The following is a 22,403-nucleotide window of genomic DNA, read 5'->3' on the forward strand; positions in this document are numbered from 1 at the left end:
TTTGTTTTCTTTCCATATGTGCTTTTAATTCCATGATGTGTGATGGGGCAAATTGCTGGTCAAGAATAGACCAGAAAAATGTACATTTCTTCTGTTCTTCATTCTTCTTTCTGTTCATTTATGTCTTCATTTCAAGGTCATATAAATCCCTTTCTAAACACACACGCGCACACACACACACCCCTTCTCAGTGCCATACTTAGAAAAGAGTGGAATATCTCAGCCTGTTCTGTAATAATATAGTTAGAGATGAATGGTTAAAACCGTGTTTGAATGGTACTTATCTGCATGGAAATTTGAAATGTCTTTTCTTACGTAGCACTGGGCCAAGGAAAACATTTGAAACACAATTTCATAGTGTCCAAAAAATAAGGAAAATGACCATAATCTTGTAAAAACAGCACTTAGGGGAAATGATGAATGCCCACTAATAAGGAAAAACAGAGAGAAACATAATAAAATTCCAAGCCAAGATATATAAAGATATACAAATCATAAAATTGAAAAATAATAAGTAAAATTGGTAAACTAGATCTCTTTAAAATTCCCAAGAATTAGTACGCTATATATGTTGCAGTAGGTATGCGTATATATAGATATATAGCGGGAAGCAAAAATGAGAACTGTTTTATCTTTTTATTTTGAAATAATTTCAAACTTGAATTTGTAAAAATAGATAGAACAGAGCTCTTGTATATCCTTTACCTCAGATTTGCCAATTTTTAACATTTTGCCTTATTGCTCTCTCTATATACTTACCTGTCATCCATCCATCCATCCATCCATCTATCCTATATGTTATAGGATGGATATATAATTTCCTGAGCTCCTTGAGAATAGAGTGCATATATCATGGTCCTTTTTCTGTGTATTTCCTAAGAACAAGAATATTCTCTTACATATCTAAAGTATGGTTATTAACTTCAGAATGTTTAACATTGGATATAATACCTTTATCAAGTCTATATAGTCCATATTCCAGTTTTGTCAGATGTCCCAGTAATGTCCCTCATGACACTTTTTTTCAATACAAGATCCAGTCCAGGATTGCTTATTGTATAATTTCCTTTAATCTGGAGCAGTTTCCTCAGCTTTTGTTGTTTTTCATGGCATTGATATTTCTGAAGAATATAGACTAGTTATTTTATAAAATGTCTTTCAATTTGGGTTTCTCATGATTAGATCCAGGTTATGTAGTTTTGGCTGAAACCCTACCTAAGTGATACTTTGTCCTTCTCAGAATATATGTGCGGAGATGCAAGGTATCCATTAGCTTCGGTTCTGCTAAGTTTTGTTCCTGGGTACAAGATGTTTTCTGATTTCTCCACTGTATAATTACTGTGTTTTTTGTGTGATAAACAATATGTGGGGAGATACTTTGAGACTAGCTAGATATCCCATTTCTCATCAGACTTCCCCTGTCTCCTAAATTTAGCCTTCATTGATGATTCTTGGCTTGGGTCAGTCTTCACCCTGGTGGTTACAAAATGATATTTTGTAACTTCATTATTGCCTCTAAATTTATTAGTTAGCATTCTAGTGTATAAGGAAGGAGAGCTTTCCCTTCTCCCCTGCTTATATATTATTAGTATAAAAATCATAGTTTATTATTTCATTGAACAGGTTATAATTTGTATAGTTCTTATTTATTTTCATGCTCAAATTGTCCCAGATTTGGCTGGTGAGAATCCTCTCATACTGGCTTCTGTCTTTTAAATGTCTGTGTCTGTTACTTTTTGAGCACTTTCTTAGTTTGGGGCACAGATGTTTTAAGATCATCTTGCATTTTTCCTATCTTTGCCCTGCAATTAGTCACTTTTCCAATGAGTCCTTTCTCCTTTTTTTTTTTTAAATTAAAATTTAGGAAGTGGTATTTTAAAACAATGACTGTGGTATCATTGGTTCTAGGCTCTTGCGGCAGAGCTGGGGTGGGGGAGAGGAAGAGAGTGGGGAGAGGGAGGTGCACTCGTGCGCATGAGAGTGCACATGTGTGAAAAACCCTTGAGCGTATATTGTACCTCCACTTCCCCTGAGGGTCCTTGCTCACCTTTTCTTTTTCTATATTTATGTCTCCCTTTTTCTACATTGAGGACCTGGGCTCCCAACAACATTAATAGTATATACTCATTTCCTGAATCTTGAAGTATATACAGAAGAGTTTCAGAATTACTAGACCATTCCAGTACAACAAGCAACATTAATTCACGATTGTTTGCAGGGATTGTTTTCTTTATCTCAAGAATGTATAGTCAAAGCATGCTATCCATTGTGTATATATACCACAACTTCTTTATCCATTCATCTATCGAAGGACACTTTGGTTGTTTCCATGTCTTGACCACCATAAATAAAGCTGCAATGAACATCGGAGCACATACACCTTTACGGATAAATGTTTTCAAATACTATTCTGCCATAAGAAAAGATGAAATAGTGCCATTTGCGACAACATGGATGAATCTTGAGATTATTATGCTAAGCGAAATAAGTCAGACAAAAAAAGTCGAGAACCATATGATTTCACTGATATGTGAGATATAAAACTGAAAGCAACAAAGAAACAAAAACTCATAGACATAGACAATAGTTCAGTGGTTATCAGAGGGTAAGGAAGGAAAGAGGAGGGTTGTAGATTAGGATAAACAGCATCAAATACATGGCGATGGAAGGAGAACTGACTCTGGGTGGTGAACACACAATGTGATATGTAGATGATGTATTACAGAATTGAAACCTATGTCACCCCAACAAACTTCAATTTAAAAAAACAGCAAAAAACATGCTATTCAAAAGTTACTTGGTTTAGTTCTTTTTCTTTTCCTGTCAGTGATTTTATTAATTTGAAATAGAATTAGGTTCATTTGTTTCTGTTATCTTTCAATCTTAATTTCCCCCCTCTCTGCATCCTTTTTAAAAATGTCATTTATCTTTTTAAATGTGGAATTTTAACACCCAAAGTCAAAACCGTAAAAGAAGGCATTCTCAGAGTAGTTGGCTCTCTCCCATGTCTCTTCATCCTGTCTCCCTGCCTCTTTAGATAACTAACCTCTTCTCCATCCTTACATTTCTAGTTTTGCCATTTTATTTTTAGTAAATGGAATCACAGAGTATATAATCAGTCAAGATTGTTTCTTTTACTCAGCTTAATGCCTTTGAGATTCATCCATGTTTTTGTATGTATCAATAGTTCATTCATTTTGCAGTGATTTTCTACTATCTGTATAAATCAGTTTGTTCATCCCTTCTCCCACTGATGGACATGTGGACTGTTATTTCCAGTTTTCGATGATTATTAATAAAACCACTAGGAACATTAATGTGCAAGATTTTGTGTGAGCATAAGATTTAATTTTCTAGGGGAAATATCTAAGAGTGGGATTGCTGGCTCATGTAAACACAGTATTATATGTGTCATATAAACACATACACACAAATAAGTATGGGTTTATCTTTGTTAAAAAAAAATAACCCTGCCAAACTGTTTTCCATAATGACCATACCATTTTATGTTCTCACCAGCAAAGTGTGTGTTCATGTTACTCCAGTGCTTCATATGGTTGTTTTTTGTTTTTGTTTTTGAAATTTTAGCCATTCTAATGGGTGTGTAATGTTATTTTATTGTGTCTTTAATTTGCATTTCCCTAATGGCTGATGATGTCAAACACCTTTTCATGAGTGTATTTGCCATCTATATATCTTCTTTGGTGAAGTATCTGTTCAAATCTTTCATGTATTTTTTATTGGATTGTTTTCTTACTGTTGAGTTTGAAGAGTTCTTTTTTGATTCTGAACACAGTCCTCTTTGGAATATGTGATTTGCAGGTATTTCCCCTTGATTGTACCTTACCTTTTCATTTTAACGGTGTCCTTTGCAGAACAAAAGTTGGTGAAGTTTAATTTACCGATTTTTTTTGTTTTATGGATTTGCTTTGGGTGTCAAATCTAAGAAGTATTTGCCAAAACAAAGTCACACAGATTTTTCTCCTATGTTTTCTGATAAGTTTCAGAGTTTCTGTTCTACATTTAGATGTAGAACACATTTTGAGTTAATGTTTGTGTAAAGTGTGAGGTTTAGGTTGTGGTTCTTTTTCACTTCTTTATTTTTTTGCATATAGATATTCTTTAGCATTTCTGTTATAGAATGTCTGTTGGCAAGAAATTATCTTAATTTTCCATTATCAAATACTGTCTTATTCCTGAAGGACATTTTTGTTGGCTGTAGGAACAACCCAGAATTCTTTTCCTTTAGTACTTAAAAGATGTTGTTTAAACCTTCATAGTTTTCAGGAGAAACATAGTCATTGGAATGTTTGCTCCCCAAGATGTAATCTGGCTGCTTTCAGAACTTTTTCTTTGACTTTAGTTTTTAGTTTTCAGTTTTATTATGATGTGTCTGGGAATGAATTTCTTTGTGTTTAACCTATTTGAAATTTGCTGAGCTTCTTGAATTTATAGATTTATATATTTCATCCACTGTGGAAAGTTTACAGACATTTTTTTCTTCAAATAATTTTTCTGCAGTGCATTCTTTGTCCTCTCCTTCTGGAATTTAAATGACAGAAATGTTAGGCTTTTTATTTTTTTTCTTTTTTTCTTTTTTATTGTCCCGTAGATCCCTAAAGATCCCTGAAGCTCTGTTCTCATTTTCTCCCTCCCTCCTTCCCTCCCTCCCTCCCTCCTTCCTTCTCTCCTCTCTTGTTCATGTAGAATGAAAAAAATTCAAAAGCATGCAAAGGGTAATTTCCCCATTCTCTGTTCCATAGAGACTCCTGACTCCTGCTCCTCAGACCAGAAAGCAAAGGCTTCTTTAGAAGCTCTTCGTACTTGCACCCAGTGTATAGACCCAAGTTTCCAGTTTCAGGCTGTCCCTGAGTCTAGGCCAGAAGATATCAGAGAAAATAAAAACAAAACAAAACAAAAAACAAAACAGGAAACTTGCTGCCAGTGTGGTGATCCTTACAGTTCTCCTGTCCACCTGCTGGCTTTTTCTTCTGGTTCCTCAGATAGCTGATCCATGCATTCCATCCAGGCTTCTTAGTTGCATTCAGTGGGAGAGCCAGACTAAAGTCTACTTACTCCAAAAGACTCCATCAGTAAGGTCATTTGAGAACAGTTTAAGTGGAAGATCAGAGAAATTCTTCAAACAAGAATGGGACAACCAGTGAAGAATGTGAATAAACTAGATTTCTTTTTCCCCCCCCATTTCTTCATGTGTTTACCAAAAATGTTCCTCAAACCAACCCTCTAAAATCCACATCTGATTTTAAAATGTTGACATTTGGACATGATTTTTAGTTAGTATAGATTTCAAAAGCAATATTTTCTTTTTAATATTAGTTTTTGAAGTGCTAGAGACATCTTGATGTGTTATCCAGACACTGACGTAATGAATGTGCCTTATGGGTGTGATTACTCATTTTGAGTAAAATTTACAATTGTTATTGAATTATCATTAACTTGAATTTTAATATAGGTGTTTCTTAAAGTCCTTGTCTTTAATCAATTCTTTATTATAATAATAACAAGACCAACTTAATTAAGGCTGTATAAATCCAGCAATATTTATTATGACTGATTCCTGCGCTTTTGTCTCTGATCTGTGCTGTCAGTACCCCATGCACATTTAGTCCCACTTCACAAACAAGGATATCGAGATGGCCAGTGAAAAAGATTGAAGCTTCATCAGTCAACAGAGAAATACAAAATCAAACCATCATGCAACAGCACCAAAATAGCTAAAATGGAAAACATAGGCAGGATCAATTATTGGCAAGAATATGAGGTATCTGGAACTGTCATACTGCTGACAGGAGCTTTAAATTGTAGAACCACTTTGGAAAACGATTTGGCAGTATCTGCTAAAACTAGGCCTAAAACTAGTCCTAAATGTGAAGAGCCTAGGACTAGCAGTTTAATCCCTTGGTATACAACTAACATAAATGTTTACATGTGTTTACCAAAAAGAAGGTACACGAGTGTTGAAAGTGGCATGTTTATATTATCCAAAACCTGGAAACTATCCATATGCATATCAGCTGTAGAACAGTTTAATAAATCGTGTATAGTCACACAATGGCATAGGACACAGGGGTGAGAATGAAATAAGTACAACTACTTGTAACAAAATGAATGCATCTCACAAGCATGATGCTGAACAAAGATCTTGGTGCTGTTACCTGGATGTATTCACACTGAAAATTCACCCACTTAGTACTGGTGCATTTTCCTGCATGTGTCTGATATACTTAAATGAAGAAAGCGTACTGAATGAATTGGATTTTGACTTTCTTGTTTGTTTTTTAAAGATTGACCTTCAGTGTACCTGTTTGTTATTGCCCCTCGTTGAACCCATTAGATGGAGGAGTATTTCAGTTGATTCTCTTCGTTACTATAGGTAGATGATCTTTTCATCACAAAACTGGAATGGGTGTTATCTTTAGGAGAATACAGTTTTTAATGCCAAAAAACACACAGAATTGATTTTTTAAACAGCCCGAATATCTTTAAAGGAAAAAGTGAGGCTTGCTGCATCCCCAGCCTATGTAAGAAGGCTGTCTGTGTCCCTTGCCCCTTCCATGGGCTTGGAAACCTGTGCGTTGTGAGAGCCCAGATAGCATGAGGGCGAACTGAGCTTTGTGCTGACGCTTTTAAGTGAGTGAGCTTCGTATTATATTCATAATGTGGCTGTAGATAAATACTAGTCGTTTAACATAATTCTGTTTGTCCCTCCCCAACCCTTCATTTTGTTTTAGAGTTTTTTGTTGTTTGTTTGTTTGTTTGTTTTTGTGTTTGCAGATCTTTTCACAGATGCTGCTGAGACTGAAACAATGGCCAAAAGTTTGGAAGATTCTGAAGGAGTTTATTTTGTTCCATCTTTTAATGGATTGCAGGTATTGTTTTTTTTTAAAGTTAATGGCAATTAAACATTTCTCTCATTATACCCACACCCAAAATTATGTATTTGCCACCCTCTTACCTGAAAATTTGAGCATTGAACACAACTAAGGTGAAAGGTACATTCTAGGGCTGAGAAACTGCTTTGACATATATGGATTTTATGAGAAAGCAGAACAGATTCAACTGGCTTCTGCTTAGAACTCAATCCCTGTGGAAACCAAAAGTTTGGCAGGCTTATCACAGAACTTTTACATAAGACCTAGGATTACTTTATTATGACCAAAAATAGCCATTTCGCAGTGGAGGGAAAATATATCAGTACTTAGAGGAAGCATACTATTGAGAATTAGAAACACACACACACACAAGCACACGCGCACACACACTTTGCAGTTCTTTATAAATTATATTAACTTTAAAAAAAAATTTAAATTTCTTATTGTGGTAGATTATTGGTAACTTTGCTTAATCAAAAAGTAAACCCAGTAAAAGCCTTGATTTTATAATATTTAACTTTGTTTTTAATTAAAACGTCTGTGCTATTAACTTTAACATTAGCATATTGTATAAAGACTTTTTAAAAAACTCTTTGCAGGTATATTATTATGAACAAATTTCCTTATTATTATTATTTTTTTAGAAAGCTTATATCCATCCTCTTAATCCTCCTCTAAATACTTTTTCCTTTCAAAAAATAAAAATTTCTCTTCCTTCTAGTCTATTCCATACACTGGCAATCAGTTACAAAAAGTACAAAATTTGAAAGTTTGGGTAATAGAATTTAGAAGCTAGTGAAAAAGAATTAGATCACAATACTTTAAGTGTATAAAAATACCATATTTCCTAACTAGATTTTTCAGTGAATATTATTTTAATACCTGTAATAATTTTCTTCTACATACTGTATCCTGAAGTTTGTAAACTACATATAGAGATGGCATTGTGTCCTCTTCAGGATGCTGTGAGGTAACTGAATAGCATCCCTAATGGACAGGGAAAGAACATTTTTGTGACGGAGGCTTAAGGAGGAAGGTCAGATGAACAGTTGTTTAGCTGGGAACACGATTTAGCAGGGTCATGATGGTTTCTTCCTGTTTCAAAAACTGATGGTGACTGTATCTGGGCAACTCTGTGTGTCACTCTCCATCTTCATCCGTTCGTATACCTGTAAAAATAATATAAAATTTATAATAAAAAAACAAAGTGTTGCTGAATCCCAAAAGATTAGAGAAAACCATCACAGATGTGGCTTTAAATTTCATGTGGGTAAGAAAATGTCCCTGTCCCACCATCATCACAGCCTGGAAATATGTTGGGGTCAGGAGGGGTGAGGGAGGCCTGCTGACCGAATATTCCCCGATGTTAAATGAAAGTGGAAACCAAAAGTTAATTCAGACGACTATAGTGTGTTGATGCTAAGCTGTTTGGAGAATAGCGGGAGATCACCTGTAAGTTGCCTATGTGACAACTAGAGAAAATGAAGACTAGGGGAATGGGAGGAGAGAAGGGACAAGTGTCTGCAATACCGTCTTTAATGTTAGGATATTGGGACAGCCATAGACAAAGGGGGCCAGGATAGTAAAGGCTCCTAATAGCCTCCATTTCTCAAGGGCGTCTGCTGAGACGGGACATTGGAGAAACTAGAGACGAGTGAGGACATCTCGGGCAGCCCCTTCAGGAAATGGCAGAAGGGGTGGGGGGAGGCATCGGGCAGTTCATGAGGTAGCATCTGTTGATGCAGCCGGACCTGTGGTATGAGGCGGGGGGCACTAAAGTGTCCGTGACAGCTGTCAGAGGCAAGAATCAGTGGTTGTCTGCTGATGCTCACGTCACTGATGGTGGCAGTAATGGTGCGGGCAGGACCGTGCACCATGTGCTGGTCATCAGAGGGTGAGGGTCATGACCCGTGTAAGAAAACAGCTTGCCATGCTGCCTGAGGGGCGCTGCGTGTTCACGGACACCGGGGGACTGGGACGGGAATGAGAGGACCCCACACATTTTTGGTGAGCTTTGTGGCTCTGCCTTCCCCTTGTCATCCCCAGTTTGCTGTGTGTTGTTCTTCCTCATAACCTCCACTTACTGTTTGTCGTGTTTCCCTTACACTTTCTGCTTCTTCACAGTTGGGACATACACACAACCTTCTTCCACCTTATGCATCCCTTTACTTTCATCCTTTTGTTCCTGTTGGTCGTTTTTCCCTCAGTGTTTCCAGTTCAGATTTACAGGGGAGGGAATTCGACTGGACTGCCTTGTTTTTTGAAGCTTTGGATAGACTTTGAGCCAGTTGTGCTCACTCCTCACAGTTGTGGCGGTGGCCATGGGACGAGGACACGAGACATGGCTGTTTTAGAAGCAGGGCCCGTGGACTCAGGCAGTTTCCTTAGAAGGGGATGTGGCTGGCAAGCACTGTGCATGCCATCTCTGGTGACAGCAGCATGATGCGGGCGGGAGGGAGGGAGGTGTCTGCCAGCAGGAGCTGCGCAGTGGCCTAGAGGCTACTTACTACAGGGTCCTTTGGCCCCTGTGGTGAGGAAGCCTCAGGAACCTCCACTGACCAGCTACGGCTGAAGCCATTCTCCCAGCACAGAGCCAGCTTTCTTCTAACAACTACAGATAAGTGGAGGGAACTTCTCAGAATTGGTTAAGGGTCAGATGAATTTATTTACGATAGAAGGAAGCATTCAGAAGGCGCAGTGAAAGGGTTATGAAAAGGTCAGTAGCAGTGAGAAGTGTTTTGGTAAGAAATGATAAAATAAAAACTGTGGTGGTAGCTAACCCGTGAGTTCTTACTGTGTGTCAGGCATTGTCCTCGATTCTTCACATGCATTACCCCATTTACTCCTCAGTGACTCGCTAAGATAGAAGACACTCACCCATTCCGCAGGTGAGGAAACATGAGACTTAGAGCTGTAAATCCCTTGCCCACCTCACACAGCCAGTGGCAGCTGACTTTAGGACCCAGGCATCCTGACTCCAGAGTCCGAGTTATAATTACTCTGCCATATTATTTCATGGAGAAATGTAAAATAGTATGACGACAGAAATGGGCAGTAGGTGCCCAAGGAATGTGCTTCTAGGGTCTAGACAAGAGGCATGTTCACAGTAACCATCCTGCAAGTCCCCATCCAGTTAGACTGAGATCCCAGTGGTGACAGAGGCTGGCTGGGGCACGTAGAGCAGTGTGCGCATGGGCAGAAGTCTGCTAGTTCTGCTCAGGACGCCAAACAGCTTTGCTGGGGCCGGCTGTCCCAGGTGGTTGGTGGTCTGAGAGGCTCCCTGATGGGATTGGCAGTGACAGACTGGAAGTGTGCCTGGGGGCTGTCTGCCCTGGCAAGGTGTGACCAGGCCCTGAAAGGGACCTTCCCAGAGCTTTTCCTACCACATCACCCCAAAGAGAGACTCACTTGGATACTAATGCAGGGATGTTGTAACCTATCGATACTTTTAGGTTTCTGTGGAATTTATTACCCCACCAATTGGCCTATTACTAATAGTAAATTGTGTTCGTAGCTATTCGTACAAAAGTGATTTCAGGTCATTCATACTAGTATTTTATGTGGTATATTATAAGAAGTAATTTTTACGCAAAAAAAAAATAGCGTACTAGGGACTAAATGAACTGTCAGAATCTGACCGATCTTTATTTTATAGTATTATACCACCTAATATAGACCAGCTTTACTGTATAAATCAGCTTTTACTGAGTGAATCACCAAAAGGTATTAATGAATTTGAAAATTATCAGGATAAATTCAGAATAGGAGGAAAATCATAGCTATAGTAAAGATTAGATGCAATGTAGAATTTCTTCTGTTAAGTAATTAGGAAAAGTATTGATTGTTCATTGATTCAATAAATGTGTGTTGATCAATAAATGTATATTGATCCCCTGTGAGGGGCCATCTACAGTGCCAAGTGTAGTTTCAACAATCACACAAATATACACGATTATGAACTGTGGCACATGATATGATGGGAAGTTTGAGGGCTCCCTAAAAACATAGAATGGGGAACCTGATCAACCATGTTCCCCTGAAAATAAAACCTAACTGGAAAAGAAGCCCTAGCATGATTTTTCAGGATGACATCCCCTGAACATAAGCCCTAATGCGTCTTTTGGAGCAGCCCTTAATATAAGACCCAGTCTTATTTTCGGGGAAACACGGTAGTCCCTGGGGTCAGAAGCTTTCCCAAAGCTTATCCAAGATTTGAAGGGGGAATAAGATTAACCAGAAAAAGAGGTGGTAGAAAGTTTTCCAGGTAAAGAGATAATGTATCCAGGCCCCAAAGCTAGAAGGTGCTTTTCTTGAGGACCATCGTTTCCTGACAGCACTGGCATGTCCCTCTGTCACAATCCTAGGTGTGTTGGAACTGTTCTGTCTGCTTCTCCATGAGACTGCACACTCTGGCAGGAATCTTTGTTTTCTCATCTTTGTGTCCCAGAATTGTCTTGGATTTCTGGGGTTGCAAAGATGAATACAGATTTCATCCGATGAATACATACCTCCAGCTCAAGATTTTGGCTCTTTTGAAAAAACAGATGTTAGGTTGGGTCATTTCTCATATTAGGCAATAAGACTATTAAGTTAAGAAATAGAAGAGCTTGGTACTGTGTCCCTCACTCGCCGCCGATGGCTTGCCTTGCCGCTCACACAGCCTGCTGCTGCCCTGCAGAAACGCTTCGATTACACGAAGTCCTTCGCCAGATTAGGCCAGCGTCCAGGGCACTGGCACCTCGTCTCACTTGGGCGTATGCCAAAGATGTAAAGTTTGTTGCAGGTGCCCGAGCCTTAATGCTTCAAGGTGTAGACCTTTTAGCCAATGCTGTAGCCGTTACTATGGGGCCAAAGGGAAGGACAGTGATTATTGAACAGAGTTGGGGGAATCCCAAAGTTACAAAAGATGGTGTGACCATTGCAAAGTCAATTGACTTAGAAGATAAATATAAACATGGCACTAAACTGGTTCAGGATGTTGTCAATAATACAGATGAAGAGGCTGGGGATGGCATCACAGCTGCTCCTTTACTGGCACGCTGTCTTGCCAAGGAAGGCTTTGAGAAGGTTAGTAAAGGTGCTAATCCAGTGGAAATCAGGACAGGTGTGATGTTAGCTGTTGATGTTGTAATTGCTGAACTTAAGAAGCAGTCTACACCGGTGACAACCCCTGAAGAAATTGCTCAGGTTACTATGATTTCTGCAAATGGAGACAAAGAAATTGGCAATATTATTTCTGATGCAATGAAAAAGTTTGGAAGAAAGGGTGTCATCACAGTAAAGGATGGAAAAACACTGAATGATGAATTAGAAATTATTGAAGGATAGAGTTTGATCGAGGTTATATTTCTCCATACTTTACTAACACAATGAGAGGTCAGCAGTGTGAATCCCAAGTTGCCTATGTTCTATTGAGTGAAAAGAACATTTCTAGTGTCCAGTCCATTGTACCTGCTCCTGAAATTGCCAATGCTCACTATAAGCGCTTGGTCATAACTGGGGGAGATATTAATGGCAGGTGGCTAGTACACTCATTTTGAACAGGCTACAAGTTGGTCTTCAGGTTGTAGCAGTCAAAGCTCCAGGTTTGGGTGACAATAGAAAGAACCAGCGTAAAGACATGGCTATCGCTGCTGGTGGTGCAGTGTTTGGAGAAGGATTGACTCTAAACCTTGAAGATGTTCAGCCTCATGACTTAGGAGAAGTTGGAGAGGTCATTGTGACCAAAGATGATGCCATGCTCTTGAAGGGAAAAGGTGACAAGGCTCAGATTGAAAAACGTATTCAAGAAATCCTTGAGCAGTTAGATATCACAACTAGTGAATATGAAAAGGAAAAACTAAATGAACGTCTGGCAGAACTCTCAGAGGGAGTAGCTGTGCTGAAGGTTGGTGGGACTAGTGATGCTGAAGAGAATGAAAAGATGACAGTCACAGATGCCCTCAGTGCCACACCAGCTGCTGCTGAGGAAGGTGTCGTTCTCGGAGAGGGTCGTGCCGTTCTTCGGTGCATTCCAGCCTCGGGCTCGTTAACTCCAGCTAATGAAGATCAAAAAATTGGTAAAGAAATTATTTTAAAAGACACTCAAAATTCCTGCAATGACCATTGCTAAGAATGCGGGCGTTGAGGGATCATTGATAGTTGAGAAAATTATGCGGAGTTCCTCAGAAGTTGGTTATGACGCTGTGCTTGGAGATTTTGTGAATATGGGGGAAAAAGGAATCATTGATCCAACTAAGGTTGTGAGAACTGCTTTATTGAATGCTTCTGGAGTGGCCTCTCTGTTAACTACAGCAGAAGTTGTAGTCATAGAAATTCCTAAAAAAGACCCTGGAATGGGCAGAATGGGAGGAATGGGAGACGGTACGGGAGGTGGCGTGTTCTAATTCCTAGAGCAGTGCTTTACCATTATTAACGGGAACTGTGAGAGGAAGCTCAAGGCAGCGCTCCTCACCTATAACTTCAGAGGAGTCAGCTGAAGGAAATGACGGGAGAAAAGGCTGGCTGGTGTTTAAGAAAATCACTATAACCATCAGTTACTGGTTTCAGTTGACAACATGTAAGGGTTTATTGCTGTCATTGTCCATGCCTACAGATAATTTATTTTGTATTTTTGAATAAAAAGACATTTGTACATTCCTGATGACTTAAGTGCAAGAGCCATGTACCAACGTAGTGCTTTCAACTTAAATCACTGAGGCATTTTTACTATTATTCTGTTAAAATCAGGATTTAGTGCTTGTCATCACCTGATGAGAAATTATGAAGCAGCCTTTCTGTGGAGAGAAAGAATAATTGTGTACAAAGTAGAAAAATATCCAATTATGTGACAACCTTTGTATAATAAAAAATTTGTTTTGTAGTTAAAAAAAAAGAAATAGAAGAGCTTAGCTTAAATGTCTGACAGTGTATTGGGTGTAAGTTATGACACTGAAAAACACATTTTTTGCATTATTGTTCTTTATCTTAAGTCTAACTTGCTCGTATATCCTTAAAAAGCCACTCTACTTAGTAAACAACTTTAGTGTAAAAACTTTACAGTTGGAGAAAGGGAGGAATAGTAGGATTGCTTTTCATTTTCCTCATTTATAAAGCTAGACCTTTAATAATTTGTTGCTCTGTGTTCAGGCCCTTTTCTTGGTATGAGTTCAAACAGGAGGTCCAGCTAAGTCCCAACACCAGTGACTCAACCTTGCTTAAGTCCTATTAAAAAGTCATTGTAACAGTTAACATAATTTGGGGGCTATCATTTATTTTAAAACTACTTAACTCTAATAGGCATTTTTTTCTAACATGGTCATGTTTTTTGTACAATATGACTTCAAGTCTATAGGTATAATTTAGAACAATAACAATATGTTCTTACTTTCTCCTACTTTAGGCTCCATTAAATGACCCCTATGCATGTGCCTCTTTTATGGGTTTGAAGCCTTCCACCAGTAAATACCACCTTGTACGAGCAATTTTGGAGTCGATAGCTTTCAGGTACCAAAGTATGCCCTAAAACCCTCCCTCCCTTTGCAGTTTTGCCGTTTCCTTTTATTTTACTAAACTGGAAATTTCTTAATTTTAACCAAGGGTTTGTCCCTTAGTTTAGTTCATATTGTATATGACATAATCTTCTTATCGCTAATTTTTTTAGCATTTCTTTTTTGATATCTGAAAATTGAGTGACTTTTTTAAATATCCAATTTCCTAAGCATAAAAAATTCAAAATTTAGACTCTCAAGGGTTTTTGTATCCTTATTCATGAAGGAGAATCCTAACTAGTAATGCTTTTGTTCTATTAAAAGATTGAATCATCAAAATTATTTTTATGTATATTTTCCTGTGTTTTTTGTTATGGTGCAGGCATATCTTATTAAAATTAAGAATGTGGCTCTCATGACTATGGAACATTTTATGATTAAAATAAAGTTTTCCGTTTGTTTCAAGGTGAAAATCACAAGGCCCTGAGCCTCTTGTTATTTGAGCATCTATTATCAACTTCCAGTTAGCATAATAAATGTCTTTAATATTGTTTGCATAGTTTATAAATCTGTAAATAAATTCTTCTAGGTAGGGAAAAATAGAGAATTACTATGATTTCAATTTCCTTTAAATAGTTATTTTCTTCTTTAAACTAGAAACAAACAGTTATATGAGGTGATGCAGAAGGAAATCCATATTCCTATAACAAAAATCCGGTATGTAAACTTTGTTTCTAATGGATTTAATAAGAAATTAGAAGTAAGTGGTAGCTGCTATTAGGATTTTCTTTTTTCTCTCTCTCTCTCTTTGAATTAAAGTTTATTGGGGCAACAATTGTTAGTAAAGTTACCTAGATTTCCGTGCACAATTCTGTAATACATTATCTATATCTCACATTGTGTGTTCACCACCCAGAATCAGTTCTCCTTCCATCACTATATATTTGACCCTGTTTACCCTCTTCTAGAGCCCTGATCCCCTCTCCCCTTTACCCTCTGGTAACCCTAAACTATTGTCTGTGTCTATGAGTTTTTGTTTCTCATTTGTTTGTCTTGTTCTTTTCTTGTTTTTAGTTTATATACCACATATCAGTGAAATCATATGGTTCTCTACTTTTTCTGTCTGACTTATTTCGCTCAGCATTACACTCTCAAGATCCATCCATGTTGTCACAAATAGTCCTATTTCATCTTTTCTTACCACTGAATAGTATTCCATTGTGTATATATACCACAACTTCTTTATCCATTCATCTATCGAAGGACATTTTGGTGGTTTCCATGTCTTGGCCACCGTAAACAAAGCTGCAATGAATATTGGAGCGCACGTGTCTTTATCTCTAAATGTTTTCAGATTTTTTGGATAGATACCCAGGAGAGGGATTGCTGGGCCATATGGTAATTCTATTCATAATTTTTTGAGGAACCTCCACACTGCCTTCCATAGCGGCTGCACCAATATGCATTCCCACCAGCAGTGTATGAGGGTTCCTTTTTCTCCACAGCCTCTCCAACACTTGTTACTATTTATCTTGTTGATGATAGCCATTCTGACTGGGGTGAGGTGATATCTCATTGTGGTTTTTATTTGCATTTCTCTGATGATTAGTGACGTGAGCATTTTTCGTATGTCTATTTGCCATTTGTATGTCCTCTTTGGAGAAATGTCTCATCAGGGCCTCTGCCCATTTTTCAACTGGGTTGTTTGTTTTTTTGTTGTTGTTGCGTTGTATGAGTTCCTTGTATATTTTGGATATTAGCCCCTTATCAGAGGCACTGTTTGCAAAAATCTTCTCCCAATCAATTGGTTGCCTCTGATGGTTTCTTTTGCTGTGCAGAAGATTTTAAGTTTCATATAGTCCCATTCATTTATTTTAGCTTTTACTTCCCTTGCCTTTGGAGTCAAATTCATAAAATGCTCTTTGAACCCAAGGTCTATAAGTTTAGTACCTGTGTTATCTTCTATGCAGTTTATTGTTTCAGGTCTTATGCTTAAGTCCTTGATCCATTTTGAATTAATTTTGGTACATGGTGACAGATAGCAGTCCAGTTTCATTCTTTTGCACGTGGCTTTCCAACTCTGCCATCACCATTTATTAAAGAGGCTGTCTTTTCTCCATTGTATGTTTTTTGCTTCTTTGTCAAAAATTATCTGTCCATATTTATGTGGTTTTATTTCTGGGCTCTCAATTCTATTCCATTGGTCTATGTGTCTGTTTTTCTGCCAATACCATGCTGTTTTGATTATTGTAGCCCTGTAGTACAAGCTAAAGTCAGGGAGTGTGATACCTCCAGTATTGTTCTTTTTTCTTAGGACTGCTTTGGCTATTCGGGGTCTTTTGTGGGTCCGAACAAATCTGATGATTTTCTGTTCTATTTCTTTAAAAAATATCATTGGAATTTTGATGGGGATTACATTAAATCTGTATATCGCTTTGGGTCATATGGCCATTTCAAGTATGTTGATTCTTCCAATCCATGAGCATGGAATGTCTTTCCATTTCTTTGTGTCTTCTTCAATTTCTTTTAAAAATGTCTTATAGTTTTCAGCATATAGGTCTTTCACATCCTCGGTTAAGTTTATTCCTAGGTATTTTATTCTTTTTGCTGCAATTGCAAAAGGAATTGGTTTTTGTATTTCTTTTTCTGAGATTTCATTGTTAGTATATAGGAATGCAATGGACTTTTGTACGTTGATTTTGTAGCCGGCAACTTTACTGTATTCGTTGATTGTTTCTAATAGTTTTTTGGTGGAGTCTTTAGGGTTTTCTATATATAGCATCATGTCATCTGCAAAGAGTGATAATTTAACTTCTTCATTCCCAATTTGGATGCCTTTTATTTCTTTGTCTTGCCTGAGTGCTCTGGCAAGGACTTCCAACACTATGTTGAAAAGCAGAGGTGATGGGGGACAGCCCTGTCATGTTCCTGAATGTAGAGCAAAAGACTTCAGTTTTTCACCATTAATTATGAGATTAGCTGAGGGTTTGTCATATATGGCCTTTATTATTTTAAGGTGTTTTCCTTCTATACCTATTTTATTAAGTGTTTTAATCATAAATGGATGTTGTATCTTGTCAAATGCTTTTTCTGCATCAATTGATGTAATCATATGATTTTTGTCGTTTATTTTGTTTATGTGATGTATCATATTGATGGATTTGCAGATGTTGAACCATCCTTGTGCTCCGGGGATGAACCCCACTTGGTTGTGATGAATAATCTTTTTAATACATTGTTGTATTTGATTTGCTAGAATTTTGTTTAGGAGTTTTGCGTCTGTATTCATCAGAGATATTGGTCCATTAGCTTTCTTTTTTTGTGTTGTCCTTACCAAGTTTTGGTATCATGGTAGTGTTGGCCTCATAAAATGAGTTAGGTAGTACTGTCTCTTCTTGAATTTTTTTGGAAGCATTTGAGTAGGACTGGTATTAGATCCTCTTTGAAGGTTTGGTAGAATTCACTAGTGAAGCCATCTGGTCCAGGACTTTTGTTTTTGTGAAGGTTTTGGATGACTGATTCAATTTTCTTACTGATGGTCTATTTAGATTTTCCAGTTCTTCATGATTCAGCCTAGGAAGGCTATATGTTTCTAAAAACCTGCCCATTTCTTCTAGGTTATTGAATGTGGTGGCATATAGTCCTTCATAGTATTCTTGGATGATCCTTTGTATTTCTGTGGCATCTGTGATAACTTCCCCTCTTTCATTTCTGATTTTGTTTGTTAGTGTCTTTATTTATGTTAGTGAGTCTAGCCAAGAGTTGTCAATTTTATTAGTCTTTTCAAAGAACCAGTTCTTTGTCACTTTAATTTTGTTCTGTTATCTTTTTGTTCTCTATTTCATTTAGTTCTGCTCTGATTTTTATTATTTCCTTTCTTCTGCTGACCTTGTGTTTCATTTGTTCTTCTTTTTCTAGTTCTTTAAGGTGTAACGTGAGGTTATTTATTTGGGATTTTTCTTGTTTCTTGAGATAGGCCTGTAATGATATAAATTTCCCTTTTGAAACTGCTTTCGCTGCATCTCAAAAATTTTGGTAGGATGTATTTTCATTCTCATTTGTTTCTATGTATCTTTTGATCTCTCGTCTTATTTCTTCTTTGACCCGGCCATTCTTTAAAAGTATGTTATTTACTCTCCACATATTTGTGTTTTTGCTGCTTTCTTTTGTAGTTGATATACAGTTTCAAAGCCTTGTGATCAGAGAATATGCTTGGTATGATTTCAATCTTCTTAAATTTGCTGAGGCTAATTTTATGTCCCAATATGTGATCTAATCTTGAGAATGTTCCATGTACACTAGAAAAAAACTCTATAGTCTGAGGTTTTAGGATGAAGTGCTCTATAAATGCCAGTTATGTCCATTTCATCTAATGTGTCAGCTGCTATTTCTTTATTTATTTTCTGTTTGTATGATCTATCCATAGCTGTCAATGATGTATTTAGGTCCCCTCGTATAATTGTGTTGGGCAATTTCTCCCTTTAGTTCTGTTAGTAGTTGCTTGGTATATTTCAGAGCTCCCTGATTGGGGGCATAAATATTGTTTTCTTGTTGTATAGTGCCCTTTATCATTATGAAATGTCCATCTTTGTCTCTTGATACCTTTTTTATCCTGAAGTCTGTTTCATCTGATATCAGTATGGTTACACCTGATTTTCTTTGGATACCATTTCTTGAAGTGTCAATTTCCACCGTTTCACTTTGAGTCTATGTTTGTCCTTGTAGCTGAGATGTGTCTCTTGGAGACAGCATATGGTTGATCCAATCTGCTACACTGTGCCTTTTTATTTGTGAGTTCAGTCCATTTACATTTAGGGTGATCATTGATATGTAAGGATTTCCTCTCATTCTTTCTTTAGTTTTCTGGTAAGCCTGTGTCTCCATTGTTTCTTTGCCTTTTTGTTGTTGTCTGTTACTTCTGTGTGTTGGTATTCTATGATGTTTCCCTCTGTTTCTTCTTTTTTTACATTATATATTTCAATTCTGGGTTTTTTGTTTTCTTGTTTTTTTGAGTAGTTACCATTAAGTTTATGTAAAAGAAAGTTTGATATTTAGAGTATTCCATTTTCTTCAGCATGCTTACTTTCTATTTCCATATTCCTGTTCAGACCTGTACTCTTCCCCCTTTTTATATTTTGGTTGCCACAAATTATCCCTGTTGACGCTGGTCGGATAACCTCCTTCAGTGTTTCTTGTAGTTCAGGTCGTGTATTAGGAAATTCCATCAGCTTCTGTATGTCTGGAAAGGTCTTTATTCTTCCTTCGTATCTAAAGGATGTCTTTGCTGGATATATTATTCTTGGCTCATAATTTCCCTCTTTCAATAGTTTGAATATTTGGTTCCACTCCCTCTGGCTTGTAGAGTTTCTGCTGAAAAATCTGATGATATTCTAATAGGTTTTCCATTGTAGGTTACCATCTTCTTTCCCTGGGTGCATTGAGGATTGTTTCTTTATTGTTGATTTTTGAGAGCTTCAATACAATGTGCCTTAGAGAAGGCCTGTTGGGGTTGAGGTAATTTGGTGTTCTATTTGCTTCTTGGATTTGAGAATCCAGTTCTTTCTACAAGTTTGGGAAGTTCTCATTGACTATTCTTTGAATATACTCTCTGTTACCTTCTCTCTTTCTTCTCCTTCTGGTATGCCCATTATTCTTATATTGCTGTTTCTGATGGAGTCAGAAAGTTCTTGTAGCATTCTTTGATTTAAGTCTCAAGTCTCTTCTTCCATCCGTGTCATTTTCAGATTTCTATCTTTGATGTCACTGATTCTTTCCTCCACTTGGTCAACTCTACTGTCTAAGCTGTGTCTCATTGATTCTTCATTCTTCATTTTTTTTATTGAGTTTTTAATCTCCAGAAATTCTATTTGGTTCTTTTTAAAATTTCAGTCTTTTATTAAATGTTCATTTTGTTCTTTGATTGTTTTTCTGAGTTCATTAAATTGCCTTTCTGTGTTTTCTCACAATATATTTCATTGAGTTTTTTAAAAACTGCAATCTTGAATTCTGTCATTTAATTCACATATTTCCATATCTTTAAGTTTATTTTCTGGAGACTTTTCTTTCTGAGCTGTTTTCTTGCCTTGGTTATTCATGGCAATTAATGATTTATTATTTCTCTTCCTAGACCCTACAGGAGTAGGTTCTGCAACAGGTTGATAGGAAAAGGTCTTTCTTCTGTTTTCCAGTAGATGTTGGTAGAATGTTTTATTTTCTTTCCAACTGCAGCCTTTTATTCTCTCTCACACTGCAGTGTTATGTTTTCTCTGCACTGTTCTGGCTTCTCACACAATGGGGGGATTCCCTGGAATGCAGGCTTCTCCTCTGTTAACAGTTCGCCTGGTCATAGGGCACCATGTCCCTGTGGGGATGCAGAGAGCTTCTGAATTTCCAAAACTCTTTCTGCACCAGATTCAGAGCCCGTGTGTTTCAGCAGCTCTGTTTCCTCCTGCAGGGATCCGCCAGGATAGGTGGGGACAGGGGTGAGGTGAGTTGTGAGAGGTGGCCCAGAGCAATGGCGGCGACCACCACCACAGCCAGTCCTCCTTCCACAGTTCCCTCCCCTTTGCCGGAACTAGTTGGGCTGCGAATCTGTGTCTATGGTCCACAGTTCTCAGAACTGCAAATATTCTTTTCTTTTGATTTGACGCTGCTACTGTTCCTCTTCTAGCGCTGGGCAGGTGGGGGCAGGGCAAGCTCTGGGAGGGGAGGGAGGGGGCGGCTAGTCTCAGTGCCTAAGGCTTCCGTTCTCTGCTTGGCAGTGAGGGCTTAAACCACCGTTTTCAGCCTTCTTCCCTCAATCTTTGCTCCGAGGTCTCTGCCGTGAGCATTGGGTTCAGCCGTGTTATATGCTGTCCCCTCTGCCCTGTGGGCCATAAGTGGAGCCCTAGCAGTCCGAGTTCTTCCCTGTCCCGCATCTGCGGTGGTTCCGGGAAGCAGCGAGCTCGGAGCACTGAGCCAGGTCTGCGTCCTGCATCCTGTGGCCCTGTCTCCACACTTCTCCCTTCCCTCCTCCCACAGTCGCACAATTTGCCCACCTTTAGGTGAATTCAGTAGTGGGCCTCTTCGTCTTGCCTGTCTGCTGTGCAAGGAGTCCTTTGTGGAGTTAACAGTTGTTCCATTTTTTGTAAATTCCAGGGTAGATTTCTAGATGCTCACCTCATGCCGCCATTTTGTGATGTCCAGGATTTTCATCATTATGGTTATTTAGAATTTCAAAAGGAACTTAAACCTAGCTGCCTTGCAGCAAAATTCTTTGTCATAGGAATTTTGAGAGTAAAGAAAAGCTGATTTTAGACTTATGGAGAATAGAATAAATTGGGAATTTGGGAGGATCTTAGTACCCATGTGTGTAATAAGATTTAATATCTCGTGTTTGGCTGTGTGGCTATCTATCCTCTTGGCATAAGAGCATGCAATTTTCTTTGCGAGAATGTCCAAATGAATTTTTGTGTTGGCTTAGTTCTCTTGGCCTATTTTGAACTAGTCCCAGGACAAACTGGGCAAGTGGGAAATCTGATGGCAGGAATCAGGAAAAATGTTTCAAGATTATCTAGTAAGATCCTCTATCTTCAGGTCAATGCTAAGTGATACAATCTTGGAATTAAAAACTTAAACTTAAAAAATAAAATCAAGGATCTGAAAAATACGTGTCTATTTTAAAAAGAATTATTAATATTTGTATGCTTTTGTTGCAGTACTTTATCTCAAATATCTTGCTTCTCCCCACAGGGCAGATGGAGGAGTTTGTAAGAACAGTTTTGTCATGCAGATGACTTCAGACCTGATTAATGAGACTATAGACAGACCCGTCCACCTTGATATGTCATGCCTAGGTGCAGCTTCTCTAGCTGGTCTTGCTGTTGGTATGTATGGATTTGATAAAAATGAGCTGTCTGTCTTGCAACCTATTTCTTTTTTTTTTTTTAAAGATTTTATTGGGGAAGTGGGACAGGACTTTATTGGGGAACAGTGTGTACTTCCAGGACTTTTGCAAGTCAAGTTGTTGTCCTTTCAATCTTAGTTGTGGAAGGCACTGTTA

The 22,403-nt window shown here is 38.0% G+C and overlaps 1 protein-coding gene and 1 pseudogene across 4 annotated transcripts in view; both read left to right on the plus strand.

Annotated features, from left to right (window-relative positions):
• Positions 1 to 22,403, plus strand: part of GK5 (glycerol kinase 5) — a 91,064-nt gene that overhangs the window by 61,042 nt on the left and 7,619 nt on the right. For all 4 annotated transcript variants that reach the window (XM_019753590.2, XM_074334064.1, XM_074334071.1 and 1 more), the window contains 4 exons: positions 6,796 to 6,890; positions 14,275 to 14,378; positions 15,020 to 15,079; positions 22,094 to 22,227. In XM_019753590.2, coding sequence (XP_019609149.1) covers positions 6,796 to 6,890; positions 14,275 to 14,378; positions 15,020 to 15,079; positions 22,094 to 22,227 — 393 coding nt within the window. The remainder of the gene's footprint in view (positions 1 to 6,795; positions 6,891 to 14,274; positions 14,379 to 15,019; positions 15,080 to 22,093; positions 22,228 to 22,403) is intronic.
• Positions 10,566 to 14,257, plus strand: LOC109459249 (60 kDa heat shock protein, mitochondrial; annotated as a pseudogene).

The sequence above is a fragment of the Rhinolophus sinicus genome, linkage group LG01 (assembly GCF_036562045.2).
Source record: "Rhinolophus sinicus isolate RSC01 linkage group LG01, ASM3656204v1, whole genome shotgun sequence".
In the NCBI taxonomy this organism is placed as follows: domain Eukaryota; kingdom Metazoa; phylum Chordata; class Mammalia; order Chiroptera; family Rhinolophidae; genus Rhinolophus; species Rhinolophus sinicus.